General features: G+C 32.1%; 1 protein-coding gene across 1 annotated transcript; it reads right to left on the bottom strand.

Moving 5' to 3' along the window:
* Positions 1–9459: 9459 nt before the first annotated feature.
* LOC129216079 (gamma-soluble NSF attachment protein-like) lies at positions 9460–27755 on the bottom strand. Its single transcript, XM_054850226.1, has 10 exons — positions 27657–27755; positions 24742–24809; positions 24121–24205; positions 23769–23786; positions 23506–23646; positions 21567–21633; positions 21278–21348; positions 17576–17734; positions 12851–12971; positions 9460–10074 (listed from the first exon to the last, which is right to left on the bottom strand). Exons 1-10 carry the CDS (start codon positions 27713–27715, stop codon positions 9958–9960), a joined length of 906 nt encoding a protein of 301 aa, XP_054706201.1. The 5' UTR covers positions 27716–27755; the 3' UTR covers positions 9460–9957.
* Between the last annotated feature and the right edge of the window lie 116 nt (positions 27756–27871).

Here is a 27871-nt window from a genome sequence, read left to right on the forward strand (position 1 = left end):
GTCTGCTTCTTCTTGCACTATACAGGATGTTCCATTTTAACCTGCAAGACCTTTATTTTCGCAACTGTTAGTCCTAGACCCATACTTCCAATTGCAAAAATGTTCAAAATCAGATGCAGGGTTAATATATTAAGTTTGAAGTCAAAAAACCAAAATTTAAATTTTTATGCAGGCCCCAGGTCCCCTAACTTATATTCAGGGAAACAATCTCCATAAAAAAAATATATATGAAACGCGTTTTGTGACTTATAACACTTCACACTCGATAACACCTTTTGGGGGAAAATATAGCAGTTATCAAGGGTTTATAAAATTATATGTGTGCAAAATGTGGTTTTCAAATTGACTGAGGTTTTGCAGTGTATTTTTGCGCATCATGGCATAACATTTGCATTTGTTTTTGAATAGCAATGAAATATATAAATATTTTGCTTTCTTCAACAACCTGTTATTCTTCTGAAAGGGCGATAAGATCCAATATTATCTTCTATATGGTCCCTTAAATTTTTAAACTATTATCTCCTTGAGCTTGGGTTGCACAAATGTCAAATTTTTTGTATTAGTAATATCTTTCAATGGAGATTATTTCCCTAAACATAAGTTGGGGGACCTGGGGCCCCCATTTTGTATTTGTCTCATTTTTATTTTTGCATCAAATTTTCAATATCTTAAACCTACATCAGGTTTTGAACACTTTTGCAATTTTAAGTATGCATCTAGGACTACTGGTTGCAAAAATAGAGGTCTTACAGGTAGAACACCCTGTATAACATAAAATAACTTTTGTCTGCATTCTGGTATTAAAGGGTCAATTCTTATTAATTTTGGGTTGAAAAAAAAATTCTTAAATGATTTTTTTTTTTTAATCTCTTGTTTTCAAAATACACAAAAGCATGCAAGAGAAAGATGCATAATCATCACCCATCGATTTGAAGAATTTCAAAAAGGAAAAAAAAAATCCTGTACAATATAAATAATTAAATATGTCCTAGCAGTAAATTACCGTCCCCTAAGGCAGAACACTACTTGCAAGATAGTGGCGTATATATGTTTTTATGTTGGAGGGAGCCCATATAACAAAGATAAGTCCTCACCCCCCTCCCAACTTTTTTTTGTAATTTAATTTTCTTTGTGTGGGGGGGGGGGAGAGCAACAGTGTCCTGATCATCTCATTTTTTCAGAGTTGGGCCAAGGACTTCATACTGTCACCCAGTGGTGCAGCCAAAAAATAGTTTTAGGAGGGCACTTTAAAAAAATTCTCGCTTCTAATAAGTGGGGGGGGGGGGTCTCCCTCGGAAATTTTTTAATTGTAGTCTTAAGAACGCAGTTTTAGACGGTCTCTGGTGACACTACCGGGAGGGAAAATTCTAGGGTTTTCCGGCGGAAATTTTTAGAAATTGAAATCTTAAAAACACTATGCTTGCGCTATAGGCTATACTTGTTGACGTTAGTGTAATGAAAGTAATGGGATGTTTTGAAGCTGCCTACAATTTATTTTTCTAAAAAATAGAGCGAAATCCATCACAACTCACCATTTTTTGAAATTGAAGCTCTAAAAACGCAGTTTCAGACTAACTTTGTTGATGTTGGGCAGGGCGGTTCTAGGGCTCTCCCCAAAAACTAGTTTGAAATTAAAATTCTAAAAAACAAAATTTTAAAAGATATTTAGTAACACTAGATGAAGGGATTTGAACGCTCTCCACCTTAAATTTTTTGAAATTGTAGGTCTTTTCTTTTTCAGAATTCATGCTGGAGCAATCGGACCCTCGTCCGAATTTTTTTCGTAATTAAAGTCTGAAAAGCACGATTGTGGACCATATTTGCTAACGTTAGGGTTTCGGTCGTTTTTAAAAATTGAAGCTCCATAATAGTTTTAAAAACCTAAAAAAACACATTTTAATAGCAAAATGAAATAGCGGAAATTTTTCAAATAGTTTAGCAGAACATTTTCCCCATGGAAACTGATTTCAGTAAAAATTAGAGGTAGTAAAATTTGACATTTTTAATAACTTCTTCATTGATGGATAGAAAAGAAATATTTTTGCAAAGTAAAAAGCACTAAAAGTAAGGAAGTTCTCATCTTAAGGGGGGGGGTCAGCCCTCCTTACCCCCTATATGGAGGCCCTTGCATCCTTCTTTCAGACATCCTTCTTCAAAGAAACATCCTTTTCAGACTGACTAGGAAGAAAAAAAGAGGAGGGGAGAAAGGGGAACTTAATCTGCTAAGCAATAAGCTGCATCTTTTTTTAAAAAAAATTATTTAAAAGATTTATTTTTGAAAGAATTGAGACTTTTTTCGTAACATTATTCACTTTTCTTTTTGTCAACTCAAGACACGTTCTTTTCCTGAGTAAGGAGTACGGATGCCCTGACCCCTTCTGAACACCATTGACTGGTGCCATCTAACGCAGGTTTCTCAAAATTTAACGAATAGCGGCACCTTTTGAAGAATTAGAATTTTCTAATTGCAATCTAGTCTACACATATTATTGTTACCATGGACACTTCATGTCACCTCTCACCTCTTCCTGTGGCACCCAGATATTTGTGAGAAACTAAAATGAATAAAAAAACAACCTACTGTCTGTTCTCGAACTCCACAACTAGCAGCTGCGAACGGCTCCAATTGAAAAAGGGGTGATGGTTTAAGGAAGCGCACTTTCCCCGATGCATTCAGTTTTTGCTTGCTCGTTACTTCCTTCTTGCTATCACCCCTGTTTTGATAAAATCAGAAGAGACCTGACGCATGCGCAAATTCGAGTAAGGTTTCGCGTTAAAATATCGGACAGTACCTTTAATTTTTTTTAGAGATTTGGGTGGGGGGGGGGGAGGCGAGGCTCGGCCCTCTCCCTTATAAATGCCCTTGTTGCAATATATCAGACAGCCTGGTTATCATAGCTAGAAACTACAGTTTCATCTTTATTAGAACTCTTCAGTCCAAGTCATTAGTTTTTTGCGGATCGTAAACCGGCAAAAAACAATTTTTACTTTCTTTTATATCTAATATATAGAAGAAAGTATTGGATTCGTGCAAATTTTCGAATTTCGAAGGATTCGAACGTTTTAATGTGTGCCGAGTCCATTTCGACTATTTTTGGAAAATGTCTGTCTGTGTGACCAGTTTTTTGTGGCCGCTCTACAGCAAAAACTACCGCATGAAATTGAACGAAATTTTGTACACATATGTGCCCCTATGTGAACTTGTGCCCATTGGTTTTTGGCGCGAATTCCTCCAAGGGGGGTGGAGCAATGGGACGTTTTTTTGAGTTACCCGTGCTTGCTATTCCTCAGGAAGTAACTGGCGGAATCGAACAAAATTTGGTCCATATGTTGCCCCTAACAGGAGCAGGTGCTGATTCAATTTTGGTGTCAATAGCTCAAACAGGGGTTGAATTATAGAACATTTTTCGTCGTCAATTGTGACTGCTGTATCTCAAGAAATAACGAACGGAATCAAACAAAAATTTTTTGACAAGTAGCCCTTAGTGGGTATAAGAGCTGATTCTATTTTGGTGTCAACAGCTAAAAAGGGGGGTAGCGCAATCGCCCGTTCTTTTTTTCCATTGTGAGTGCCCTATCTCAAGAAGTAATGCTACGTTCTGGTTGAAATTTGGAATATATGTGAATCCATACGTATACAAGCTTTGGTTCAATTTTGACTCCAATCGCTCCAAGAGGTGTTGATTTTTTTTTTGCGAATAAAAATAGTTTTATTAATGCAACAATAAGAAAGATAAATCGTAATAGATTGTCATCTGCGTATTTCTCGTGATTTTAATTGTATGGAAATGATCGGAAATATTATCTCAATGATTTAAAATTTTTAACTGTTGCCATCTTATGTTTGTTCATAAATAAAATATTTGTAATTAATTCAAGTAAGGCTTTTAAAGTAACTTTCAATTTTCGCTCTTTGTTTTGTTTTTACAATAATTCAGACATTGGGATGGTCGTCAAGTTTTTGCATGTGTAATTTTGTTTTTGTTAGGAATATTGCTTCCTCGTCAAGCATGGGGAGGGATCAGAAAAAAGAAAAATATAGAAAGTTTCGTGATGGCCACAACATACTAGTTTTACTGCATCAATAAAATCGCTTGGGCTTGGGGCATAAGATTTTCATTTTTGCAACATAAATCAGGTCTGATCGGAATGTCGACCCAAAGATAGCGCGAACAAACCAGAAAAGAAAGAAAGGTGGTGGAAGGGTATGAGCGATTAATGAACAGGCACCATTAAACCCCTCCCCCTCCCTACAGTCTTCATTTGTAAAATAATTCCTTTATATGATAACAAGTGGTAAAATTAGCAATAAAAAAACAGCTTCAGTGAAGTAGGTATATTTTTTATACGAGGAACACTCCAATATTAATTAAAAAAGCAATAGGGGAACTGAATCCTCACCCAAGGAAGATCCCCCGAATCATGTCCCTCAAAAGACACTCAAATACAGCCTAAAGTAGCATTTTAAACATTTCCGCATCAAAATAATTTCGATAGGGAGCCTACGAATTCTCTCTTCTCTAGTCCTCCAAAGATTACCTAAAGCAGAGTTCTAAATACTTCAGCCTTAAAGCGGGAGGGGAACCCAGAACTCCCTCCTCTATGTTCATTAAAGATGGTCTAAAGTTGCGCTCTTAAGACTCTAGTTTCGGAAATTCGCCTTAATGGGGGACCCCTCCCCCCTCCTCTTGACATTGCCAAAGACAGCCTAAAAGTTTTAAGACTTTAATTTTTAACATTTTTCGAGAGAGTGTCCCATATACACTTTCTCTTAAGACATTTTAGTAGAGCCTCAAATAGTTATTAATGCATCAGCTACAAAACATTTTCAGGTTAAAATACCAAAACCATCTCTCATAAATTTCCCCAAGATTGCCTAGATTAGTGTTTTTAAGACTCGAGTTTCCGATTTTTTTCAAACCTCACCCTCCCCACTTTTACTTCATTAAAGACAGCCAAAACATTTTTGACCTTTTTTTTTTTTAGAGTTTGCAGAAGAGCAATTCCAAACCACGCCTAGCTTCAAAAATGGTTTAAAAATAATCGTGAGTTAATTTGCGAACTTACCCTCTTTGCAAGAGCATCATCGTTTTTCTCAAACTCATGCTGCCGTTATTTTTCTCCTTTCCTTTCTCTCTCCCCCCCCCCCTCCTATTTCCATTCTAGCGAGTGTTAGATTGAAATTCATTGGAATTTAGTGATTTTTTAAGTCTTAGAATATTTTACTAGAAACATGTCAAAGATGTAGGAACAGTTGCTCATCGGTGTTTCAAACCAGCTTGAAATTTGACTCTTTCCAGAATTCCCATTCTCATTAAAATCTTCAAAATCCCTGGTAGTTCCCGTTTTACCTGGTATGTGGACACCCTTTGTTGTGGCGTAAACATTTCATCCTGTCAGCAATCACACTCAATCGATGATTCAGATTCAACTCTAAGACAATTTAAGAGTGCACATAATTTTCATTTATGCCTGTAAAGTTAGCAAAAAAAAAAAAAAATGCAAATGAGAAAAAATGGAAGGGTAATGGAAAATAGCAAGTGAAAAGTAAAGACGAAAAATTAGTGAGCAACTCCGTGGTCTGCAATGCTGTGAATTGGAAATAACAGAGCTACCTAAAAAAGTCAAACGGTGTGAATCTAAAAGCCACTCCTCCAAGAGCACGTTGCAAACAAAACAAGCCCATGGCGGAAAACCGAGAGAATGTCAATGTAAATTCGTAGTTATGGAAAGGTCCAGTTATTAAAGCATATTTTTCAAACACTCGATTTTTCTTTTTTTAGTAAAAACTGAAAGAAAGTCATCGAATTTCTTTCTGTCCTGACCTCCATCTTGGAAATTTTCTCCAAGACAGAAATCCGTCCTGAGACGGAAGGTCTTGCACCCATGGTCGAATGAAATTAACCTTATTTACGGAGATATGAGGACATAAAATCTAAAAGAGTGCAGTGACCGTCGTATAACTAACAAGGAGAGGTTACGGTCTCGGAAATTCAGATTGGGATGAGATTTGGTAGATTAGTAGTATCCTTTAAGGGTACTCTCTGGGTAAAGTAATAAAGCGCACTAGCCATAAAATTCCGAGAAAACAGTCTTTAAAGATTTACGCGCAACTTTTAAACTAGTAGAGATTGTTCGTAAACAAGTGCCCGGTGGTCATGTGGGCAGCGCTCTGGGGTTCCATGCGGCCGATCCGAGTTCAAATCCTCTGTAAGTTTCTTTTTTGTTCATTTATAAAGTGAGTATTACCGATTTTTGCAGTTTGAATTGAAGGTAATACTTAATTTAAAAAATATGATGTATTTTTAATGTGTGATAGTACATTAAAACTCGATTTACTATTCTCACAAACAAGTGATTACACATTTTTAGATATTATAAATTTTGACGAAGTAAATGATTTTTGCAATAAATACATAATCAGTTTCTTTGTGGATGAGTAAGAAGAATTTTGTTTTATTGCATATAAGCAGGTAGTCAAATTTTAAAAACCCTAACCGCACTTATCGAGCAATTGTTTTGCTCCTTGATTCTGTTATTTGTAAATTTGTCGTCTGCTGTATTTTACATTGAATATTCAACTCTTTATTTTCCATTTATTATCGTCTGCAATGTTCATGTTTGTTTTCATCATTAAATTTATTTATCGTCTGTGCTGTATATTAGACTGGAAAATTCTATACCGTGAAAAAGGATTTCAGTTTTTAAAATATTGTGAATAGAAATGGTCGGTTATTGAAGTAACCCTGAAACGAATAAAATCTGTTAACAAAATGGATGAAAATTCATTGCACAATGAAATGTTGAAGCAGAGATTAAAAGATGCTGTCGTTTATTACGAGAGCTTGCTTACTGAAAATCATTTGATTGCATCAGAATCATATTAAGTTCAATTTCTCGCGTCCATTCATATAGACAGGTAAAGAATTTAATAAAACGTACACAAAATTGCGCGTATCTCGTTGAAAATAATAGAGAAATAAATACCCGTGAAGACTGCATAAAATACAATCAATTGTCCATCATCAACTGTCATCGCCAATTTTTGATAAAATGATTCGATATGCCTGGTATACTTCTAAACTTTCTGACAAAAGAGAAATTTTCCTGAATGTAAATGAAGTATGTTTTCCAACGACTCTTTTACAAAAAAGTTGCTCCTGTAAGCAATCTTCCTTTATAAATTGTGCGAGATGTCAAAACAGTTTTTGTTTTCCATGTTTTTATGATAAATATCTTTCTGGTATATGTATATGAATAACAACTATATTGTTAAAAATCATCTGTAAATTAAGCTCTACAGTGATTTTGTAGCCGTTGTAATTCAAATTTTAACTTGTATCGATTTAATTTATCTCCATTCTCTCTATTAAAGTGCTTTGCGTGTTCAAAAATTTCGCATTATTTTCAATTCAAATTGCACAAAGCTGTCACAGTTACTTTATAAATGAACAAAAAAGAAACTTGCAGTGGATTTGAACACGGATCGGCCGCATGGAACCCCAGAGCGCTGCCAACATGACCACCGGGCACTTGTTTACGAACAATCTCTACTAATTTATAAGTTACGCGTAAATCTTTAAAGGCTGTTTTCTCGGAATTTTATGGCTAGTGCGCTTTATTACTTTACCCTGAGAGTACCCTTAAAGGATACTACTAATCTACCAAATCTCATCCCGATCTGAATTTCCGAGACCGTAACCTCTCCTTGTAAGCTATTTTCTTAATGTTTATTTTATCATAATATGTAATAACTATTTAGTTACATCTGTTAGTCAATGTTATCTCAACAAGCCCTATACGTTTTGTCAACTCTTATCTGAGATGCCGATTATATTTTCGCTACGTAAATCTGAACAGGATTTAAAAAAATTTTCAGCACAAATTAAAAGTTCACCATTAGAACAGGAAATATCATACTGTTCCTGCACGGCTTTTACAAGATGAATCCTAGAGGTTAAACCAAGTGATTTGTTTTAATTATTATAATTTTAATTAAATTTAAGTTCAAGAAAATTGTCAGAGTGAGACTCCATTCTGAAACATGACCAAGGGGTGTTTGTGATCCGAAAATCTTAGGTTATGTTTCCGAAAATTTAGGGATGATAACATTCTTAACCTGAAAAATGGTTATTTCTATTTTTGTATGCAAATTTGAATTTTTTTCCTTCGTCAGGAGAGGCGGGGGGGGGGGGGGGGGGGGGGGGGGGGGGGGTCGAGCTTCCTTATAGTTCCTGTAAATTTCAGAAGATGTTACTTGAGTCCACTCAACCCTGGCCATGACCCCTCCTAAAAAGAAGTCCTGTATTTGAAAAGCGAACTCCCTAATATTTTCCAACAATTTCGCTGTTTTCAGAAAATTTTACTTGGATCCACCATCATCCATGGCAAAACTGAAAGTCTCGGCAAAAATAAACAAAAATGTCCCACGCCTTCACAAAAAAAAATTGATCAAATCCTGCATTTTTCTTTTATGAAAATCAATTCATTTTGTGAGGTTTTAAAGGTCCATTATGTGGAAATAGTAAATCTTTCACTCATTTTAAATTACTTCACACACTTCAGTTTAAAATAAGTTCTTTTCTGAGTGGTGCTAGCTAGTCAAGCTATTGTTATAGCCTTTACTCCCACCTACTCCAATCGGGGATTTTCAAATGGACAGGGTGAAATATGTTGCTCTTTGTAATTTCTTTTTCTTTTATTTTATACATAAAATGCATATTTGTAAAAAATACTGCCCTGATTGAAATAAAATGAATTGAATAGAATTAAATTAAGCCTATACACTCATTTACGTGTGGAAATTTTAATTTGATTGAAGAGAAAACTTTTTTCTTTTATTGTAGATTACAACCTGTCCCAAATTGATTTTTTCCCCAAACTACACAAAACTTTAAGAAATAAGTGAAAGCCTCCTGAATGTACTTGTAATTAGATTACAATCTGTGTTTCAGCAATAAGTAGTAATTGTTGTGTTTTAACTAGTAATAATTATTTTAAAAATATATTTTCACAATACAGTATGACTTCGATTTAACAATACCCGATTAAACGATTACCTCAATTAATGACACATTTCATTGGTGCAAATTTGACTGTATTAAATGTCTATGCTCCTCTATTTAATGATACCCTTAATTTAACAAGAACTTTTCCCTACCCGACCCCATTATGAACGTTAAATCGGGGTTATACTGTATTTTAAAAGGATGCTAAAGCCTAAAGCAGTTACCTTTAAGTTTAATAAACTCAAAATTTTGAAGAAATCTATATGAGATGGAGAATCATAATCCAGTGAAAATTTAAATAATATATTTAAACTTGCACAATCAAAAGTTAAATTCTAGGTTTCAAAACCTGATGCATATTATCTTTAGGACACAAGCATCAAGGATTTGAGTATTTATTTTCAGTATTAACAAATAAAATATTAAAAATATTTTTGTTGAATCAATAAAAATATTGTGAATGAAGTGTATTTCAAAATTATTTTTATTTATCACATTGAAAATAAATTTTCAAATAATACAAGAAGTTGTGGTTTTATTTTTTTTCCAATTTAAACCTCGTTATGATACCACATTATCCTGATAGTTTCCAGATATGTTCGAAACTGGATGTTGAGTAGGTTCTTTCACATTCTTGCAACATTTAATAGAAAAGTTTCAAAAGCATTTTAAGATTGATCGTTTTACGACATAACATTTGTTTAAAGTATATAAACATCAGAACAACAAAGTTCTACAACATTACATATTTTCTGTATATAGTGAATTTTTTTTCTTACTGCTGTAATATTTAAAGACTAGAGAGATAATGAACATTTCTGAGTTTCTAAACATGCGAAAATAATTATAAATAATATGCTTAAATAAAATTACAACTTGATCAAATAAAAAATAAAACCTAAATTTACAGCATTTTACATATGTACAATCGTACTATTGCATTATTCCTCTAAAGAAGACCACCAGCATATTCATCATCTTCGTCATCTTGGGCCGCTTTTGTCTCCGTTTTCTTGGAAGACTTTTCTGTTTCTGCAACTTGAAGAGATCTTGCAATTTTTGCAAACTAAAATGATGAAAAGAAAAAAACCATATTTACTATATAATAGATTTCTGCTTACAAAGATTTTTATACTTATATTATATATATATTTACAAAGGGTGATTGTGACTCCATGAAAAAATACCTGAACTTTTTTTTCCAAGAAGAAAAAGTGTTATGATGAGCATATATATACACATTACGTGTATGTACACTTATTTTATGTACATAAATAATTTATACACACAATTATTTGTTGGGGCTAAAACTCAAAGTTTTAATTGGGCTTAATACGTCCATGTGCATGGTGGGAGTTAAATTCTTTTAATTTTTCTCATTTCTTAAATTTTTTCAAAGAATGTTTTATTTTTCTCCTTTTTATTTGAATCCTTTACCATCAATTAAAATTCATTTACTAATACACTAAAGCCTAATACACCAGCATTTTTTAAATGCTGGTGTATTAGTTTTCTTTTATGAGTATTTGTAGAAGAATGTTGCCTTCACACCATCATTAGCATATGTAAAGGGCTTGTTGCAAGAAACACAAAAACAAAAATCCAGCCCTATCATTTTTTACACCATATTTCCATCTTTTCATTATGGGAATCCACTCTGTTTAACCATTCCCAATTAAACTTGTTCTTTCCTGCATCAATGGAGACAATATCTTCAGATTTATCCAGATATCTCATATTTTAAGTGAGGACATGCAAAGTTCAAATGAATAAATTATTAAACAAAAAAAGTAGCGAAATGAAAAGTAAGAGTTAACTAGTAAAATTTAATTAAACAAACTAATTTATATTTACGAGGAGCATATTAATAACGATAAAGTATAATTAGAATTAGTTCAATAACAACAGAACACAGGCAGATAAAGATCATAAACCAGAATATAAAATAAAGAAAGCTTAATTAAGCATTGCCCTACATTTTTAAAAAGTGGGTTTTTCTGAAAATATAGAAGCTCCGGTATTTTCGAAGATGAAACTACCGGAATTCAAGACGAAAATACCGGAACACAATCACTCCTGAAAGATAACATATCTGAGGTTTCAATTATTTTGACTCAATTTGATAAATTCTTCACAGAAAAAGGAAATTCAGATTAATGGAAAAATATTGAATCAAATACAAGATACAATGCAGTGCAGGAGAAATTAGAAATTCTAAAATATAATCTTATATTCCTACTCAGTCCTACTTTCATTTGATAAGCTATGACTTTAAAATCTTTTTTAAAAAATGCATAAATTACTTATTAAAACAGGAAATCATTTATACTACAAAGATATCTTAAAATAATGAATACCAAGACAAGTCAATATGTTTACGAAATTAAAGCTCAGTCCTATTTGAAATGCCAATGTTGTAACATATGACATTTTGTTGAAATCAGGGTTCATACACTCCTTCAAATACTCCCTTCATTTAGGAAATTTTTTGAAGCGCCCTTCAAACTCCTTCATTTTGGTTTTAACTCATTGAAAACTCCTTCTTTTTTAGTTGAAGACAGCAGATTAGCAGATGAAGCAACTTTTGATTTTCGTTGGATCTGCTACATCTACTGCACAATCAAGAAAACATGTTCACCTTTTATTTCAGCATAAATATAGCGCTGAACAATTTCTCTTGCTGTCTCATTCCTACCGACTCTCCTCTACTCTACTTAGAATTTCTTTTACAAATAAATCACTCTTGATGATGTGTTCGCTTTATATTAAATTTTAAAAGGAAGCTGGGTCTTGGTTCTGACAAGAACACTCTCGGTCACAAATTTTACACTTATACTGATACTGAATTGCAATTGCATAAGAAGCTGAGATCAGTATTCGCTGATCTAGACGCAGATGATACATATCCGTGGTATTAATGATTCGGCACATCACTAACAAACACATGTATATATAATGAATTTAACAAGACAAGCAATTTTTCTCTGAGGATATTATCAGAGCAATGCCAAGACCCCTTATTTGTGCCTCAATATTATACTCATTATTTGTGTGGTCATATTTAAATACAGTAAACGCCCGATTATCACTGGAATAGGGTGGCACGTTAACCCCAGATATGCGAAACTCATGGATAAATCCGAATACAATACTAATACAATAAAAAAACAACACTAATGTATACAATATCTAAAAAGTATGAATAAACTCACACATACATTTAAATTATAGCCAAAAATGAAAACATTGAATGTAAAAAGTACATGTCAAGTCTAAAGTTTATTAGTTCAAGATTTGACACCCTCACAGACCCCCGCACTTACCAAGTGCTTGGTTTATCGGTTTTAAATGCTTGGATAAAATCTGAGCAAGTCAGTCCCTGAAGAACTTTATTTAAATATACAAACACACTGATCATTAGTTACAATTTTGACTAGTTAGAGACAATAAATAGTAGTAATTTAATACCAATATATATTACAATTAGGCAAAAACAATAAAGCTCATTACTACAAAGTTTACATGCAAGACGAGCACGTCAGGCTAACAGTTTGACACTGTTTAAGACCCTTCTATTAAACGAAAAGCGGCAGTACTACCCTTTGAAAAGTTGTCGCAACGAAAATGTGAAAAGACCCGCAGCTAATCTGACGGCCGATAATCGAAGTTTACGGTAATGACTCTTTCCAAAATTGAAAACTGGATCAACCTCTACATTTTTCTGTATTTAAGCTTAAGTTATTATTTTGTAATTTTCGCATTAAAACACTTCATAAATAGACATTGAAATACAATTTCAGATATTCTATGTTAATGCTGAAAATACAAACTAAAAATAATACCTCAACATCCATATGCTTAATAAAAGGACTATTTAGTGCTCTGTTTAGCTGTTCTGGATCTCCCTGATCATAACCTTCCAACAAGTCCATGAGAGTATTGCATTCATCTCGTTCACAGTAGCTGAAATTTATTCGGAATGTACACAATACAATCAACATCATGAGCATAAAGCACAAAACAAAAAAACTCTTAATTATAAAGCAAATGAATACTTTATAATGATATAAAATCTGATTGAGAGCAATGAAATCTAGATTATCCAAGGTAGATTTTTGGAACAGGCATCAGAAAATTGAATACTGCAGATAACCAAGGTTTCATCCAACTAACAAACATCTGTAATGCTTTATAAAATGAAATCACTTTTCAGAATTTGTATTATTAATCATCAGGCCAGAAATGAACATTAGGCTAGGCAGCAGGTTCTTTAGAGGGGGCAAAAAATAAAGAAATTTATTTTTATATCAGAAGCTGTTAATGCAACCAAAAATAACCTAGAACTGCATTTTGCGAACTTCAATTTAAAATAATTACACTGTGTGACAATTTTTCTATCATGAACACCATCACGTGTATTGAGTTACTTATTTAATTGTAACCAAAATTGTCAAATGATATGGGTGTCTAACACATCATGTTTCTTAGTTATAGCCTCTATAACATTTTAATGCACCCTGGCTCATAATGTGATAAAAATATGTAATTTAATGCCATATACAGTCGAGTTTGGACTTACGCGACGGATGCGTTTCAAAACCCTTCGCGTAAGTCGAAATTTTGCGTTGTGGAAAAGGGTTGGTATATAAACTGTTTTATGAGCATACTTCATTATTTTCATAATGAAGTGCATTCATAAAGACCCCTAAAACCGTTTTGAATGAGTTTTCAACTATATATTACCATTTCTTACATAAAGAACTGAATTTTTATTTTAAAAAAGCAGTATAATTCAACATAAAATACTGTTACGATGCACAAAATCAGTGATCAATGGGAGAGAGAGAGAGACAACATAAAACAGTACAGTTCGTAGTAATAATAAAATTCAGCACCATAATAGTACTGTTCAGTAGATACAGTAAGTGCATCTGTACCCGTAACTTAAAAATGAAGATTATGATAATTTATGATGCGCGATCTCAGATCGTTATCAGTCTTCCCATGACAGCACATGCCGCATGCACATCAGGAAATGTTTGCGTTCCGAAAATTTAAGGTTGCTGTTCCCGAAAATTATGAGTTGACAACACATTGTAAAACTAATAAATTATTTAAAAAAAACTCTTAAAATGGCTTTTTCAATGATTTTGTAAGCATATTTGAAGAGTTTTTACAGAGGTCTGAGCTTTCTCGTTGTTTCCGAAAATTTTACTTTAGTCCACTATCAGCCCTAACGCACATCAATCAACTCGTCAGAAAATGAAGGAATTGATCTGCTCTTTACCGAAGCTATTCTGCCGAAAAATTTTCGTGTTGTTGGTGAGGAACTCGCGAAAACTCTAAAATTCGTTGCTCGTGAAAAACTTGCATTACAGCCATTTCGCGTAAGTCGAAACACGTTGTAGAGCGATTCGACTGTACATTTCAATAATTAGAAGCCTATTGGTATATAGTACTGTGAAAAATATCATGTGCAACAGTTATTGTTTAATAGAATATTTTATTTCAATTAGAATTGCTGTAAATTTCTGAAGTGGCTGAAATTACTTTTTTTAATTTACCTCTTATCACGCAAGAGAATGATTCTTCCACCCTTACATTTAAAACTCGGTTTGGCGAAAAGTTTTGTCAAACCTATGGATAAAAATGACCAAGGATTTTTGTATTTGAAAAGTATTTTTCCTAAACTGGGTGATGCTAAATTAAAAGAAGGCATTTTTGTCGGCCAACAAATAAGAATGCTTCTGAAGAACAATGGCTTTGATGAAAACCTCACCCAAAAAGAATTAGCGGCTTGGTTGTCTCTAAAGGAGGCAGCTCGAGGATTTTTAGTCAATAAAAATAAAACTAAAAATGCCAAATTTTTAGTGAAAAACTTGTTTCAAAAATTTGAAATGATGGGGTGCAGAATGTCATTGAAGATAGATACATTTCTTGCACCCTCACTTCGATTTTGTCCCTCCTAATCTTGCAATGGTGAGTGATGAGCAAGGTGAACACTTTCATCAAGATGTTAAACGTATTGAAGAACGTTGCCAAGGAAAATGGAAAGCAAAAATGCTGGGAGATTACTGTTGCTTTCTAATTCAAGAGGAAAAGTTAATTTTTCATCATTTTCTTTCATAAAGTGTGGCTTATTTTTCTACTCAATGATAAAACCTGTGCTATTTCTCCTCACAATGTATATATAAGTGTATATGAATACTATATTTGCATTAAGATTCAAAATATAAGTAGACAAACATGTTTAGATTAAATTCCAAAATTTCAGTTTTTAGCCATTTATGAAAATTAAATTTATCATAACTTTAAAATGGTACATGTTAAAAGAATTTTGTTTGCATATTTATGTTTAGTAGGCCCAACTAGACATAAATCAGATATTTAATTTAACGTTAGAGGGAAAAAAAGTAAAATTTTGTCACACAGTGTTATCAAAATGAAGCCTAGACCCTGTATTCATACCCATATAATACTTATGCTCCTCCATACTTACTTGTGCAAACACATTTCAATAATGAACCCCACAAAAACAAGAAGCTACCCTTGTGTTTTATGCCCCATTCCCAAATTATACATGAAAGAGCACCTGGAATAACCCATTTTCTGGGTGTAATTCCCCAACATTGGTGTACAGTGATACCCAAACTCTAAGGTTCTGGTCCTGCCCGTAAAACTAAGTCTTGTTTCCATTTCTTGTACAATGTTATTTATTCAGTTATTTGTATGGAAAGTTGGCCCAAAAAAGAAAAAAAAAGATTATGTAATGTTTTGAAAGCTACAACTGCATTAATAATGCATGTAATTAATTTAATTAATTATTCCTTTGAAATGCTTAACAAAATGTAATAATTTTTGTAACTATTTTTTTTTTTTTTTCGAAACCATTAAACAACACTTGGATCTGCATTTTATCAATAATACTCAAATTCTCTGGCAGCACTTTTAAGTATGCTAAGCATGAAAGGTGATACCTTTCCATTTGATTAATTAAAAGCTCTTTTTTTTTTAAACTAGTTTTTTCTCTCATTTTCAACATAGATAAAGTAAACCAATTAAAATCATGGAATATTAAAAAAAAAACACTTCCACATCTTTGATTTAGTACGCAACTTTTTATATAGTCCACAGTGTGAGCTTAAAACTTGTAATAGCACGAAGCATCAGTTTCTTGGAGAAATACTACAGTAACAGATAGTTTATAATTAAACTGATGAAAACATTTTTACGTTAAAATTTTAATTCAAGTATTTTCTAAAAAGTAAAAGCTAACAATATGAGGTAGTGAAAAGCAAAAGGATGCAAGTGGCAAAATTACAAATTTGGGATAACCAGTACAAATGGTAGGTGAACCCCTCCTCTGACTTGGGGCAAAAGATAGTACAAGACTAGTAGCCCTTTAGATGCTGCTGTAAAGCAAGATTTAGAAAAAAGGTGAATGAAAGCCTACCTAGAATATCTTCAAATGCGTTTTACTTAAAACTTGATGGCCACTTACATACTTGTAGCCCTGGTAGATGTTGCTGTATAGCATGATTTACAAAAAAATTCAATTAAAAGCTACCTAGGACGTAATCTTTATATGTGTTTTACGCAAAACTTGAAAATGTCCACTTACATCCCTTTGCTTCTCACTGCCTCATATGTCCTATCACATTAATGCAATGTCAATACCATTGCTCTTTTCTTATATTACTCAAAAACACGAATCATACAGTGTATTTTTCTTAAAGGCTTTCTGAAGTGATTGGTTTATCGAAGGAAAAATATATGCAATTATATATGTAAATTATAACTAAACAGTCGAACTTTGATAACTAGACACCCCAAGGCAACATGAAACCATGTCGATGTCAACTTACTGAGGTTCCATTACTTTAATTCCTAAAGAGTTTCTATCACTTACTTACTAATGTTAACATTCACATTATGAAAATTAATTCCAGTTAATAAATTTTCTCTTTTTCTTTATTTGAAAAATACACATAAAACCCCAAATATTATTTGAATACCTCGTGAGAAATAAATCCATAATTTTTGAAAAGAGGTGAAAAAGCCTCTTGTCAGTCAGGTCTGTTAAAGATAAAAAGTCCTGCTCACAACATATGAGCAGTATGTGCAAAACATATCATGGTGCCTTCTTTCTCTGAAGGACTTTTATGGGTATACTTATCCAACCTTTTAGAATTGCATAAAGTGTGGTGGCTGACTCCCCTGGATAAAGGATGGAATCCTCTAAAAGAGCTTTCCAAAAAAAGATTAACTGACCAAGAAACTGCAGCGTAAAATTCTAAAAAGGGGTCAATATGTAAGAATGTTAATAGCAAAAATTGGACTACAATAGAAATTAGATGTCAACTTATAGGGGTTTCTGCATATGTGTGTCAAATTAGAGAGAATTTCAACCATTGAAATAGTACCCCCCCACCATAAGAAAAATAAATGTCAAGGTACGGGGTCAAGTTATCCACTTGTTCACCAAAGTTTCACTGTACATGCATTATATTATTTTTCAGAATGTGCAATTAATACCTTTCAGAAATGAGAAATTAGAAAATAATTACTTGTAGCCTTCTTTAAAAGCTTTGTCGGCAGCAACATAATCTTCTCTCATCAAATGGACTAGAACTTCTGCTACGACTAATCTTCCAGCAGCTCTTGCATTTTCAGTTGAAAGATGATATCCCATTTCTTTTTTGATCATTTCAGCAGCTTCATCAAATCTAATTATCAAAAATTCGAGATAAACATGGGGAAAAAACATTGAATTTATGCTATAAATGCAAAGAAATTGGAAAATTTCGACAAAGAGAGGTTTTTGAGATAGGCAGATTCGACTATATATACAGTACCCGCCACTAATAAAACCACTGGGTTATTAAATCAGCCGCTTTTTAAAATCAAACCTGAAAGAACAGAATCATTGAGGCATCAAAGCATGTTAAAAACCATCCTTTAATATAATTACTATCGCCGTTTTATAAAATCAAACTTTTGGACATCATACGTAAAAAATTGACGAAGAGGCACCAAGGAGTGAAGGAATCGGTCTTAAAGGATGAGAAAATCTCAGTGCCAAATTTTCCTCTTCAATAGATGTCAGAAAAGAGCTTGATGATATATGATGACCTTTAGAGCAAAAAGGAAATTATAATGTTGAAAGTTACAAAGTATTTTGTAAACATTCAAAAGATATTGAATCTTTGCTCTACAATTCTGCTTACCAAATAAGATTACTCCAATATTTTAAGACCTTTGTACATTTAAAAAAAATCACCTCATGTTTAGTTAAAATGACGACTGTATTTTGAATAATTCCTTCCATTATTAGAGAATTTAAACTCCAAAACCTTTCATTTTTTTAATGTAGGCATGCCGGTTTATAAAATCAGCCGATTAATAAAATCAAATGTCCTCAAAACAAATGTGATCTTAATAAACGGCGACCACTTTATATATAATACATTTATAGCAAGAATTTTGGTATTGTTTTGTCTCAGGATTATTTTGCAAAGATCTTACTTTATCTACTACCACTTATTTGCCTTTTTCTTTTAAGTTGTACTTGTTTTTTTATAGTTTGTCATATGTTATTGTATCAGCTGTAAACATTTTCTATTGCATTAAATGCACTAAAAAAGATCAACAAAACAATTTGCTACAAAGCATAAAACCAGGATGCATGAAAAAGCAAGAATCAGCCTCAAATCCAGTACAATAGGGTTTACAAAGGAAAGTTGCAAGGTGGGATTCCTTACCATAAATAAAGTGTTAAGTGGGATTTTCATGAGAGCAACGTGCAAATGGAGGTTTTTCAGTAGGATTTTTGTGTGAATAGAGCAATTTTGCATCCTAGAGGGAATCCTGGAAGATTATTGCAACATTCAAATAGCATCTTTTTCAGTCTTTTTTTGTTTTCTGATATATAAATATTCATTCATCAATAAAGACAGGATTATATGCAACATGAAAAGCTTGAAAAATGCTGAACTGCGCCTGAAAATTGTCATAATATGCATAAAATGAAAAAAAAAAGTAAACTTTAGCTTATTTATTACAAACCCAGCACACAATTAGTAAGTTATTTATTAATGAATTACCAATATAATAATTAGCCAATCTTTTCAACAGCACTTTACTGGAAACTAACAATTACTTAAAAGTTTGTTACTCTTGTGAACAAAGTAAATCAAGAACAGTTGCTAGAAAGGTTATTTTTTCCATCAATCAAAAAATATTTTTTTTAAATGGAAAAGAATCACTCTGCACAAACTGAGGTAACTGGGTAGCAATGGAACTTGAGTGTTATGTTAAAACTTAACAATTTCTAGCAAAACATTTCTCATTATATCATTAAAAATATCAATTTGATACCAAGGATCAAAAAGCTTTGATTACTGTTCAAAACTATTTTAAGTTTCTGCAGGAATGCCTTTAACAACCCTGAGTTCATTTGATGGGTTTAATTCGTTAACTAAATAGACTCACATGAATGCCATTCAAGCTCTTTAATACTTGCAGGTATTGGGGGGGGGGGACGCTGTCCCCTGGAATACAGTAAACTCCTGTTTATCCATGGAATAAGATAGCATGGTAACAAACATGGATAAGCAAATGCGCAGGTAATCTGAAACCTAGGTAAAAATGATGCTATTTATGCAAAATTTAAAAATATCAATAACACTTGCATATATTAAAACTATAGTTAAAAACAATAGTGTATGTAAAAAATGCAAGTAAAAGCTAAAAAAGAATCCCTCACTATTGCAAACAGATTACACACATACATGAGAAAATTGTGTAATCAGATTATTTGCAAGATACAGGGTTCGCCAATATATATCATGATATATATCTGATATTTATCTTGAAAATTTATGATATTTTCGATATTTATTTTTTCAACTACTTTATTTCAAATATAAAAATTATATAAATCCTAGTAATATTGTTAATTTGTTATTAAAAATAACTAAAAGAGTGTGCACCATATATTTTTTATTTTATATTCATTTTTATCATTAGTAATGTATCAATTTTAAATCATATTAAAAGTGCCTAATTAAGTATAACGAAAACAGTAAATTAAACGTTGGTCAGAAAAAAAATGTCTTATGACTGTGCACCAACTAATGCATATTTTTTATTTCTGAATCATATAAGTGTAAAAGTAGTTAACAGAAGAAAAATGAGTAAAACAGCTAATGCTAAATTAACTTCATTAAAATTGACAAAATTGTAAATTGAAATATTAAATATGAATAATGAGAGAAACCTTAATTTTGAGTCGGCATACTGTAATAATAATGTAAGAAAATAAAGAGTGATTTGAGTATGCATTTACTATTTTGAAGACTTTAGTTTGTGTTGATTGAAAATATCAGATATATATATCAAAATATCCGATATATATCCAAATATTGGATATTTTTGATATTTCTAAAAATATTACGATATTTTTGAACCCTGGCAACATATGAAACTAGGTTACACAAAAAACGCATAAGGAGAGAAGGAGAATTTTTTAAAGCAACGTCAGTCCTTCGTTTACGTGCCTAAGTATCGTAGATCTAAAATTCAGTAAGTGAGGTAGGTTTAAAAATCAGATCTCAAATAATCAAGTTTCGGTGACATTGGAAGGGAGGGTTAAGAAAAATAGGAATGTGTAAAAACAGATTTTGCATTTGTTGAGTAAAATTAGTGAGTTCCCCCAAAATATTTTTAAAAAAGAATGAAAATCACAACAATGAGCATTTTTATACTAGAATCATTAAATGCTTCCACAAACTGTCATAGTCATTGCACTATACAACTTAATCACTATACCCGGGGTTTGCGAACCTTTTTGAATCAGCTTGCCATTTTTTCTAAAGAAATGTTTAATGAGGTATAGATGTGCCGTCAAATAAGTTTTACTTGTGATGAATGGGAAAATAATGGAATTAAATTCTAACATCTCAAAACTCTTGATTTAGTACAAAAGAATACATTACAATACCCCTCGATAAAATATTCAACAATTGCTGAGAATAGGTTAAGTAATGCAAATGCATATGATTCGGTCTTGATTCATCACAAAGAAGTAATAATATAAATTGAAGATGCACATCAGTAAACACACCAATCTGCTTTTTAAAATTCTTTTAAATTGAATTTATTTATCTTTATTTTATTTATTTATTTATTTTTATTTACTTATTTATTCTTATTTATTTTTTTGAGAACAATAGGATTTTTTTTTTTTTTTAACAAAAAAAAAAGTTTACCTTTTCAGTTTAAGAAGAAGTCGTGTAGCTTTACCCACATGTTCAGCAGCTTGAGTAGGTCTATCTTCAATCTAAAATATTAAATTAGTATATAATTTAAAAAAATAATAACAATGATACAAAAAGGAGGAAAAGAGGACTCATATTTATTTTCAAAATGGAAGAAAAATTCACGACAAAGAGAATTTTATTGAAACATAATTGTCTAAGAAACTTTGCAGAAAAAAAAAAATCTTTGCATATACAAAATATTTTATCCAAAATTTAGGTGCCGTGGTAGAAGTCTTACCATTACAACCTCAGCAGCCTTTTTATATAGATCCAAAGCTACTTCTGGTTGACGACTTTCAATCATTCTAAAAAAGGAGCAAAAAATTAATTATAAAAGTATGAAAATAATAATTTTGATTTAAACAAATATCTACTTGCAAGCACAATAGACAAAATTGACCTTTTTAGCTGAGCTACCACTGAACTACTCATCCACTGCAAAATGTTTTATACTGAGAAAAGCAGTCAAGAATTTTGACTGATAAAATAAATGAATCATAATCCTGAAAAATGTATCTTTCCTAACTATTGCATTTTCAAATATAGTTTCTTTAAACAGTTATGCAAAAAATTGCTCGTTGTGACTAAATACCATGCATTGCCTTCAATCTTCGAGTTGAACCAAACCATTGCTTCGGTCACTCGTCTGGTCAGTACTAATTCTATATTAGCTACCAGTTTGTTTGGCACTCCTGGCTTCCTAAAGATGTTTTCCACTTCCAGTTCAGTCACTTCCTATTCCGTGCTGATGAGTGCTAATAAGCACGAAACAGCAGTCCTCGGATGGAATGACCGAGCTGGCGGTGTATTTTATGTATTTCTGCCTTAGCCTTGGCAATAGAACGGTAACTTACTGAAATAATTCCAACTTTTTCATTCTTTTGATACTTTAACTTTTTTCTTAAAAGAGACAACAGTCATTGCTGTAAAAAAATTAATATAATGAATGAATTCCTCTGTGGTGATAACATTAGGATTTGCAAATAATAGCCTCAGAGCAACACTGAGGCATCTAAGCCTGAGAATAATTATAACATATGTTGCTGTTGCTCTGAGGCGATGATAGGTAGTCAAAGGCACCAAAAACTTAAGTTTGGGGGGGGGGATTCGGAGTTTACTGAATGAAACATCAAATTTTATCTATATATACATAAGAGTGACGGTGTTTGTTTCTTTCTTTGTTTGTTTGTACCCGATGGCAAAAAGCCCCCATAGCACCTATAGCTTTGAGACTTGGCACAAAATTTGAAAGTACCCTGGGTCTGTACCTCGAAGCCGATATTCTAAATTTCTAATAGTTTTTTCTCAATTAAATGTTTTATTATTTTTAGCCCTTTTTGTGTTTATTTCGTCATGGCCCCCCAACCAATCATGCCAAGCAAATCTTTTTTGCACTATAGTGTAGGGAATGTAATTTCAAATATGATGACTGAAATAATTTTAAACATTGACTGATTTTTGAATTTTTTATAAATTTTTGAAAAAATCTTTATTTTGCATTTTTTCCTGCCCTTTTTTTTAAACCCATCCCACAAAAAGTAAGAGAAATTTCTTTCTGAAAATGTAGTATGCAATAGTCAAAACATTTCTCCCTCTTCTGAAAAAAAAACCTTTTCAAAATTACGTGATAGCTTTGTTTTTTTTTCTTTTTTCTTTTTTTTTTTTACTATTTTTTAACAAAATTTTGAATAAACCTTTATTTTTTATTTTTCTGGGTTTTATTCTTTCTAATCCCATCCCACAAAAAGTATGGGAGATTTCTTTTCTGAAAATTTAGTATGTAGCAGTCAAAACATTTTACCCTCTTCAGAATTTTTTTTTCTCAAAAATATGCAATAGCTTTCTTTTTGCAATTTTTTAAATTTAGATCAACACATCATACCTTCTAGCATTGGCCCATCTGGGCTTTCTTCCAAACTGCTGTGACATCACTACTGACATCACAACCTAGCTGTGGCATCATGCTACTGATGTTACAACCTGGATCAAATCTTATTCGCTACCATGCTTTTTTTTTTGCTATTGCTAACAGTAGCACTTGCTTTTTTCTTTACTTTTTTTTGTTTAGGAATTCTTTCTCTATTCAATTATGGTAAACTGGGGAAAAAATGGAAATAATGCAGAAAGTAGAGTGAAGAAAGTATGTCTTTGAAAGTGTATACATAATTGAGAATTACTTTGCGCCTCGCTCCAGAGCCAAAGCAGCGGTGTCCGGGGTTCCATGCTCACGAAACAGTTGACATGCCCTTTCAATCAATTGCACTGAGCCCATAAAGTCCTGCATATCTTTTGAAATCAAAGCAGCTTGCTCATAACTCCTATTAGAAAAGTAATATGATTATATCAATAAAATAGTAATCCAAGTAAGTTAGAAAATGAGAGGAAATAGTTAAAATAAAAAGATTATTTCATCAAAAATTAAGTGTCCTAAGCAACTTACTTTGCAGCCGAGAAGAATCTTTGTCAGTTAAGTTAAACTTGATCACACAAAGTGTTTAATTATATTTCGAACACTTGTACCCATTATCCACAAAAAAAAAAAAAAAAAAAGAGAAGAACAAAGTTACTAACCATTCATAAATTTAAGTATGAAATTCAAAAGGAATTCATAGCATTAGAACTTGATGGTCAAAAATAAATAAATAAAGACAAGTTATGCATTCTAAACTAAATATTTACTTCTTAAAATTATTTACTACAAAGCCTTAGCTACAATTAATAACTAAAATTACAGAAAAAAAAAAATTCACAAAACTTCCCATGATTTTTTTAAAACATACATAGAAGGATACGAATGATTTTGTGCATAACAATTGGCAGCTTTCAAATAACAGTCCTTGCTTTGTCCAAGAACTTTAGCAGTTTTGAAGCAAATTGCTAGATGGAATGAAATTACCACATTCATTTATAACTAGTTTAAAAACACAAACAAAGTGTGAAAACTACATAAAAATAAGGTGTATAGAAAATCTGTTTCAAGTTTTTAAAATAGTACATAGTAATTTTACTTCTTTTTTTTTCTTCATATTTTTAACAAACTATACATCTTATTCAGTAACAGATTTCTTAAAAATCAAATTATGTCCTATAAAATGTATTGTCACTGATGTCACTTTATTTTAATGACAATTAATCCAATCTATAGCTATGTTTATGTTTATTAGAAAAAATACTAAGAAATACTCAAATACATAGAATACCTTTAGTACGTAAGTAACTTGAAAATATAAAGTTTCAACTGATGTAAAAAATGAAAAAAAAAAAAAAAAATGAAAACTAAATGTGTTGTATTACACCAGTTCTCCAAATTAAAGATAAATTGTAGTTTCAAACAGAGGGGCATAAAAATGTACAATAAGTTTTACACAATTTTTCAACAAGATAATAAAAAAAATTAAGAACCACATAAATACCTGCTTTAGAATATTCTGTAGCAGCACTGTCATAATCAGGTTTCCATTTTAAGAATCCAGTTTTTAGGCTAGGAGAATTAAAAAAAAAAACAACTTAAATGGGTGAGGACTACATGAATTATTTATTAAATAATAATAATGCTGGGAGAAGAAATGTTAGCCTCTAAAATATGTTGTTTAATTTTTAATTCACTTATAAAGCTCTGAATAAGCTGTGTTAATTCCCTTAGGGCGATAGCCTTCCTCCCTCCCAGAACAAGACCCTCCAAAATAACACCAAAAATCTCCTCCTTTTCTCCCCCAAAAAAATTTAATGGTGCAATCTAAGTCCTTTTTAGATACCCCACCTGAAGCGTCCCCCCCCCCCCCAAGAATTTGTTAATATTACTTAAGCAACAGCCTGTTACTGAGTGCAAACAAGAGTTTTTAGAAATGATATTGTCTGAAAAAAAATCTTAAATAACTATACAGGCTATTAAACCAATATCATCGTATAAAAGGATGGAGTTTGTTAACTTTCAAAATTCCAAATGCTCCTCCAAGTTCTAAGTTTGTTTCTATAGTTCAAAATCTGAGTTTTTTTTTTTTTTTTTTTCCCATCTTATTCTTTTTTTTACACCATGCAGTCCTGAAACTGCATAGATAATCAATGGCTCTGCCAAGACTCCACCAATAGTCATGAAGTGTCTTAGATGATAAGGGATGGGAAATTTCTCTGACTTATCTTTAATTCACACATATAATTTTAAATAACGTTTTTCTAAAACTGTTAACACATTTTATTAGCGTTTCATCCTGGACACCACTACTCTGTTATAGATTCTACTCTTTTATTTACAACAAACTACAGCACCGTACATTTACTGCTCTAAACTTGAAATAAGTTGGTGCAGGAAGTTTTTTCAGATACAATTGCGGCAATAGTTTTTTAGCAATCAAGACACAAAAGTTCATTAATTGCAATCACAGGCGAAAAAAATAATTGCAAAATAATTTTAAGTCATAACCCTAATGTCCACAATCCTGATTTTCATGAGTCAATTGGGAATTTAGACAAAACGAAAAGGACGTTTGGCCATGTGTTGATCATGATGAAAACAGATCTATCAGAATAATTTTATCTTCACAAAAAAACAAGGGCTTTATATTTCAAGTGAAAATTTTAGCTCTCTTTTACATAATAAGAGATTTTTCTTTATAAGTGAAATAATTTCTTTCAGTCAATATTACCTAGAGCAGATCACCTCATTTTAAATACGTACCACTTCTTGTTGGTAGTTTTATTATTGACGTAGCATTTTTACTCATTAAAATCAGGTCAAAAATTCCAATGAGGTATAAATCCTGTGATCCAAAAAATATAAATACCACTGTCAAGAACTAAATGCAAAACAAACAGATTTTAAAATTGAACATTTTTAACTGGAGGGGAGGGAAGGATAAATGGAGAACAAAATTTTTGAAAATTACTCTGATAATGACCATGATTTCCAAATGGGGTTTAAAATTCAAAAGGCAAAATTATTCTTATCACAATGTTAATTTCTCTCTGATTTTTATATTGGGTACAAAAGCAGTTCCTACTGATAAAACAAAATAGGTTGAACTTAAGATACAGTCAATTCGCGATAACTCCAATCTAAAGGGACCAACATAAAACTTTGACTTATCAGAAGTTCGACTTACCGCTAGTTTTGTTTTTCGACATTTTAATATTAAAAGCCATCAAATATTTTAATCAGCATGTACATATAATTGACAAAACTACAGAACATAAAAGATTTTAAGCTCAATATGCACAGTTTAATAAAAAATATTGAGAGAGAAAAATCAAAAGCATGGTCTTGATTTCGATACTGCATGAACCACTTGAATAGAGCCGATTCTGCAGGTGCACATCTTCATTTGTTTCAAATTCGGATTCATGGATTCTTCCGCTTTAGAAGTTTCTCTTTTTCTTTTAATATCATTGACAGAGTACTTGCTTAGACACCTTTATTAGTAAAGAAAACTCACTCTGTCTCTCAGAAACTTATTAGCAAATGATCGGAGGAAAGAATGAAGAGGAACGCATCTCAACTTAGGTTAGCCTTTAAATAAAGGTACAATCAGTTGACTTGACAGTTTAAAAGCAAAGTCGTAGTCCAGCAACATGTCAAAGTGTAAAAAGTACAGCACAACAAAAGAAAACAAGCTATCATTTCCGCATGTGTAACACCTTTATCACACATTGACTCAACAGGTGCTCTTCTTGCTCTAGAGGGCTATAGCGCAAAAATTGCAAGTGAAGGTGAAGTAATGTTTCTTTCTTCTTCTTCTTTTTTTTTTCGTCCTATCGAAATAAATTTCGAGTCATCTTGGAAAAAACTAGGAGTTAAAGGAAGTTAACTTCAAGATATTGAGAACAATTAGCCTGAAATTAAAGACAAATGAGTCGGGACTTGATAAAAACTTCGAGTTATAGTAATATTCGAGTTATCGCGAATTGAATGTATTTACTTTCGACTACGGTGAAAATTAAAAGGAAACAACAACGTTAATTCGTTCAACGTTATTTCTCCTTTCCCAATGCAAAAAGCAATCTACTTATCGATGAAAAGCCATCCCACAAATTGCAACAACAAGACATCCGACTTTTGTAGGACATCTTTTCATCCATAAGCTCACATCTTTTGCATCAAAAACAGGGTTCATCGTAGCCCCTAAACACGCATATGCAGTTCTCTGCAACTTTGTGCGAAATAACGATGTCATTTCCTTTTATTTTTCTGTACAAAAGTAATCTTTCATTTACGGAGAAAATTGTTTTAAACAGATAGATAAAATATCGTGCTTAAAACTCAGAGAAAGCACAAAAGATTTTAGAATCGGGATATGTTAATAGAAGGTTTGTTAAAATTCAAAATTATAATTACTATTTTTCTGCTTGGTTAATGCATTCATTCCCTTCGCAAATTTTCTTTTCGGCTGCCATGATTCTCTGTCACTGGAAAATGAAAACATTGATTTTTTCATTTCACTTCCAAAGAATAGGTGTACGGATCGAGACCTATGTAAAGAAGGTCTTGGTACGGATATCTCATTGTATAAATGTACGGATCAATAAATAAGTTTTTTTAACAGTCTAATG

The sequence above is a fragment of the Uloborus diversus genome, chromosome 2, assembly GCF_026930045.1.
Source record: "Uloborus diversus isolate 005 chromosome 2, Udiv.v.3.1, whole genome shotgun sequence".
NCBI classification, from domain to species: domain Eukaryota; kingdom Metazoa; phylum Arthropoda; class Arachnida; order Araneae; family Uloboridae; genus Uloborus; species Uloborus diversus.

Excerpts from the sequence above, each read along its gene's own strand:
- LOC129216079 (XM_054850226.1), bottom strand. The coding sequence starts at position 27,715 with ATGGCAGCCGAAAAGAAAATTTGCGAAGGGAATGAATGCATTAACCAA. Across the intron at positions 24,810-27,656 it reads ATTAACCAAGCAGAAAAATA|CCTAAAAACTGGATTCTTAA; the intron begins GTAATTATAATT and ends TAATTCTCCTAG. Across the intron at positions 12,972-17,575 it reads GCTTTTAAAGAAGGCTACAA|CTACTGTGAACGAGATGAAT; the intron begins GTAATTATTTTC and ends AATAAATTTCAG.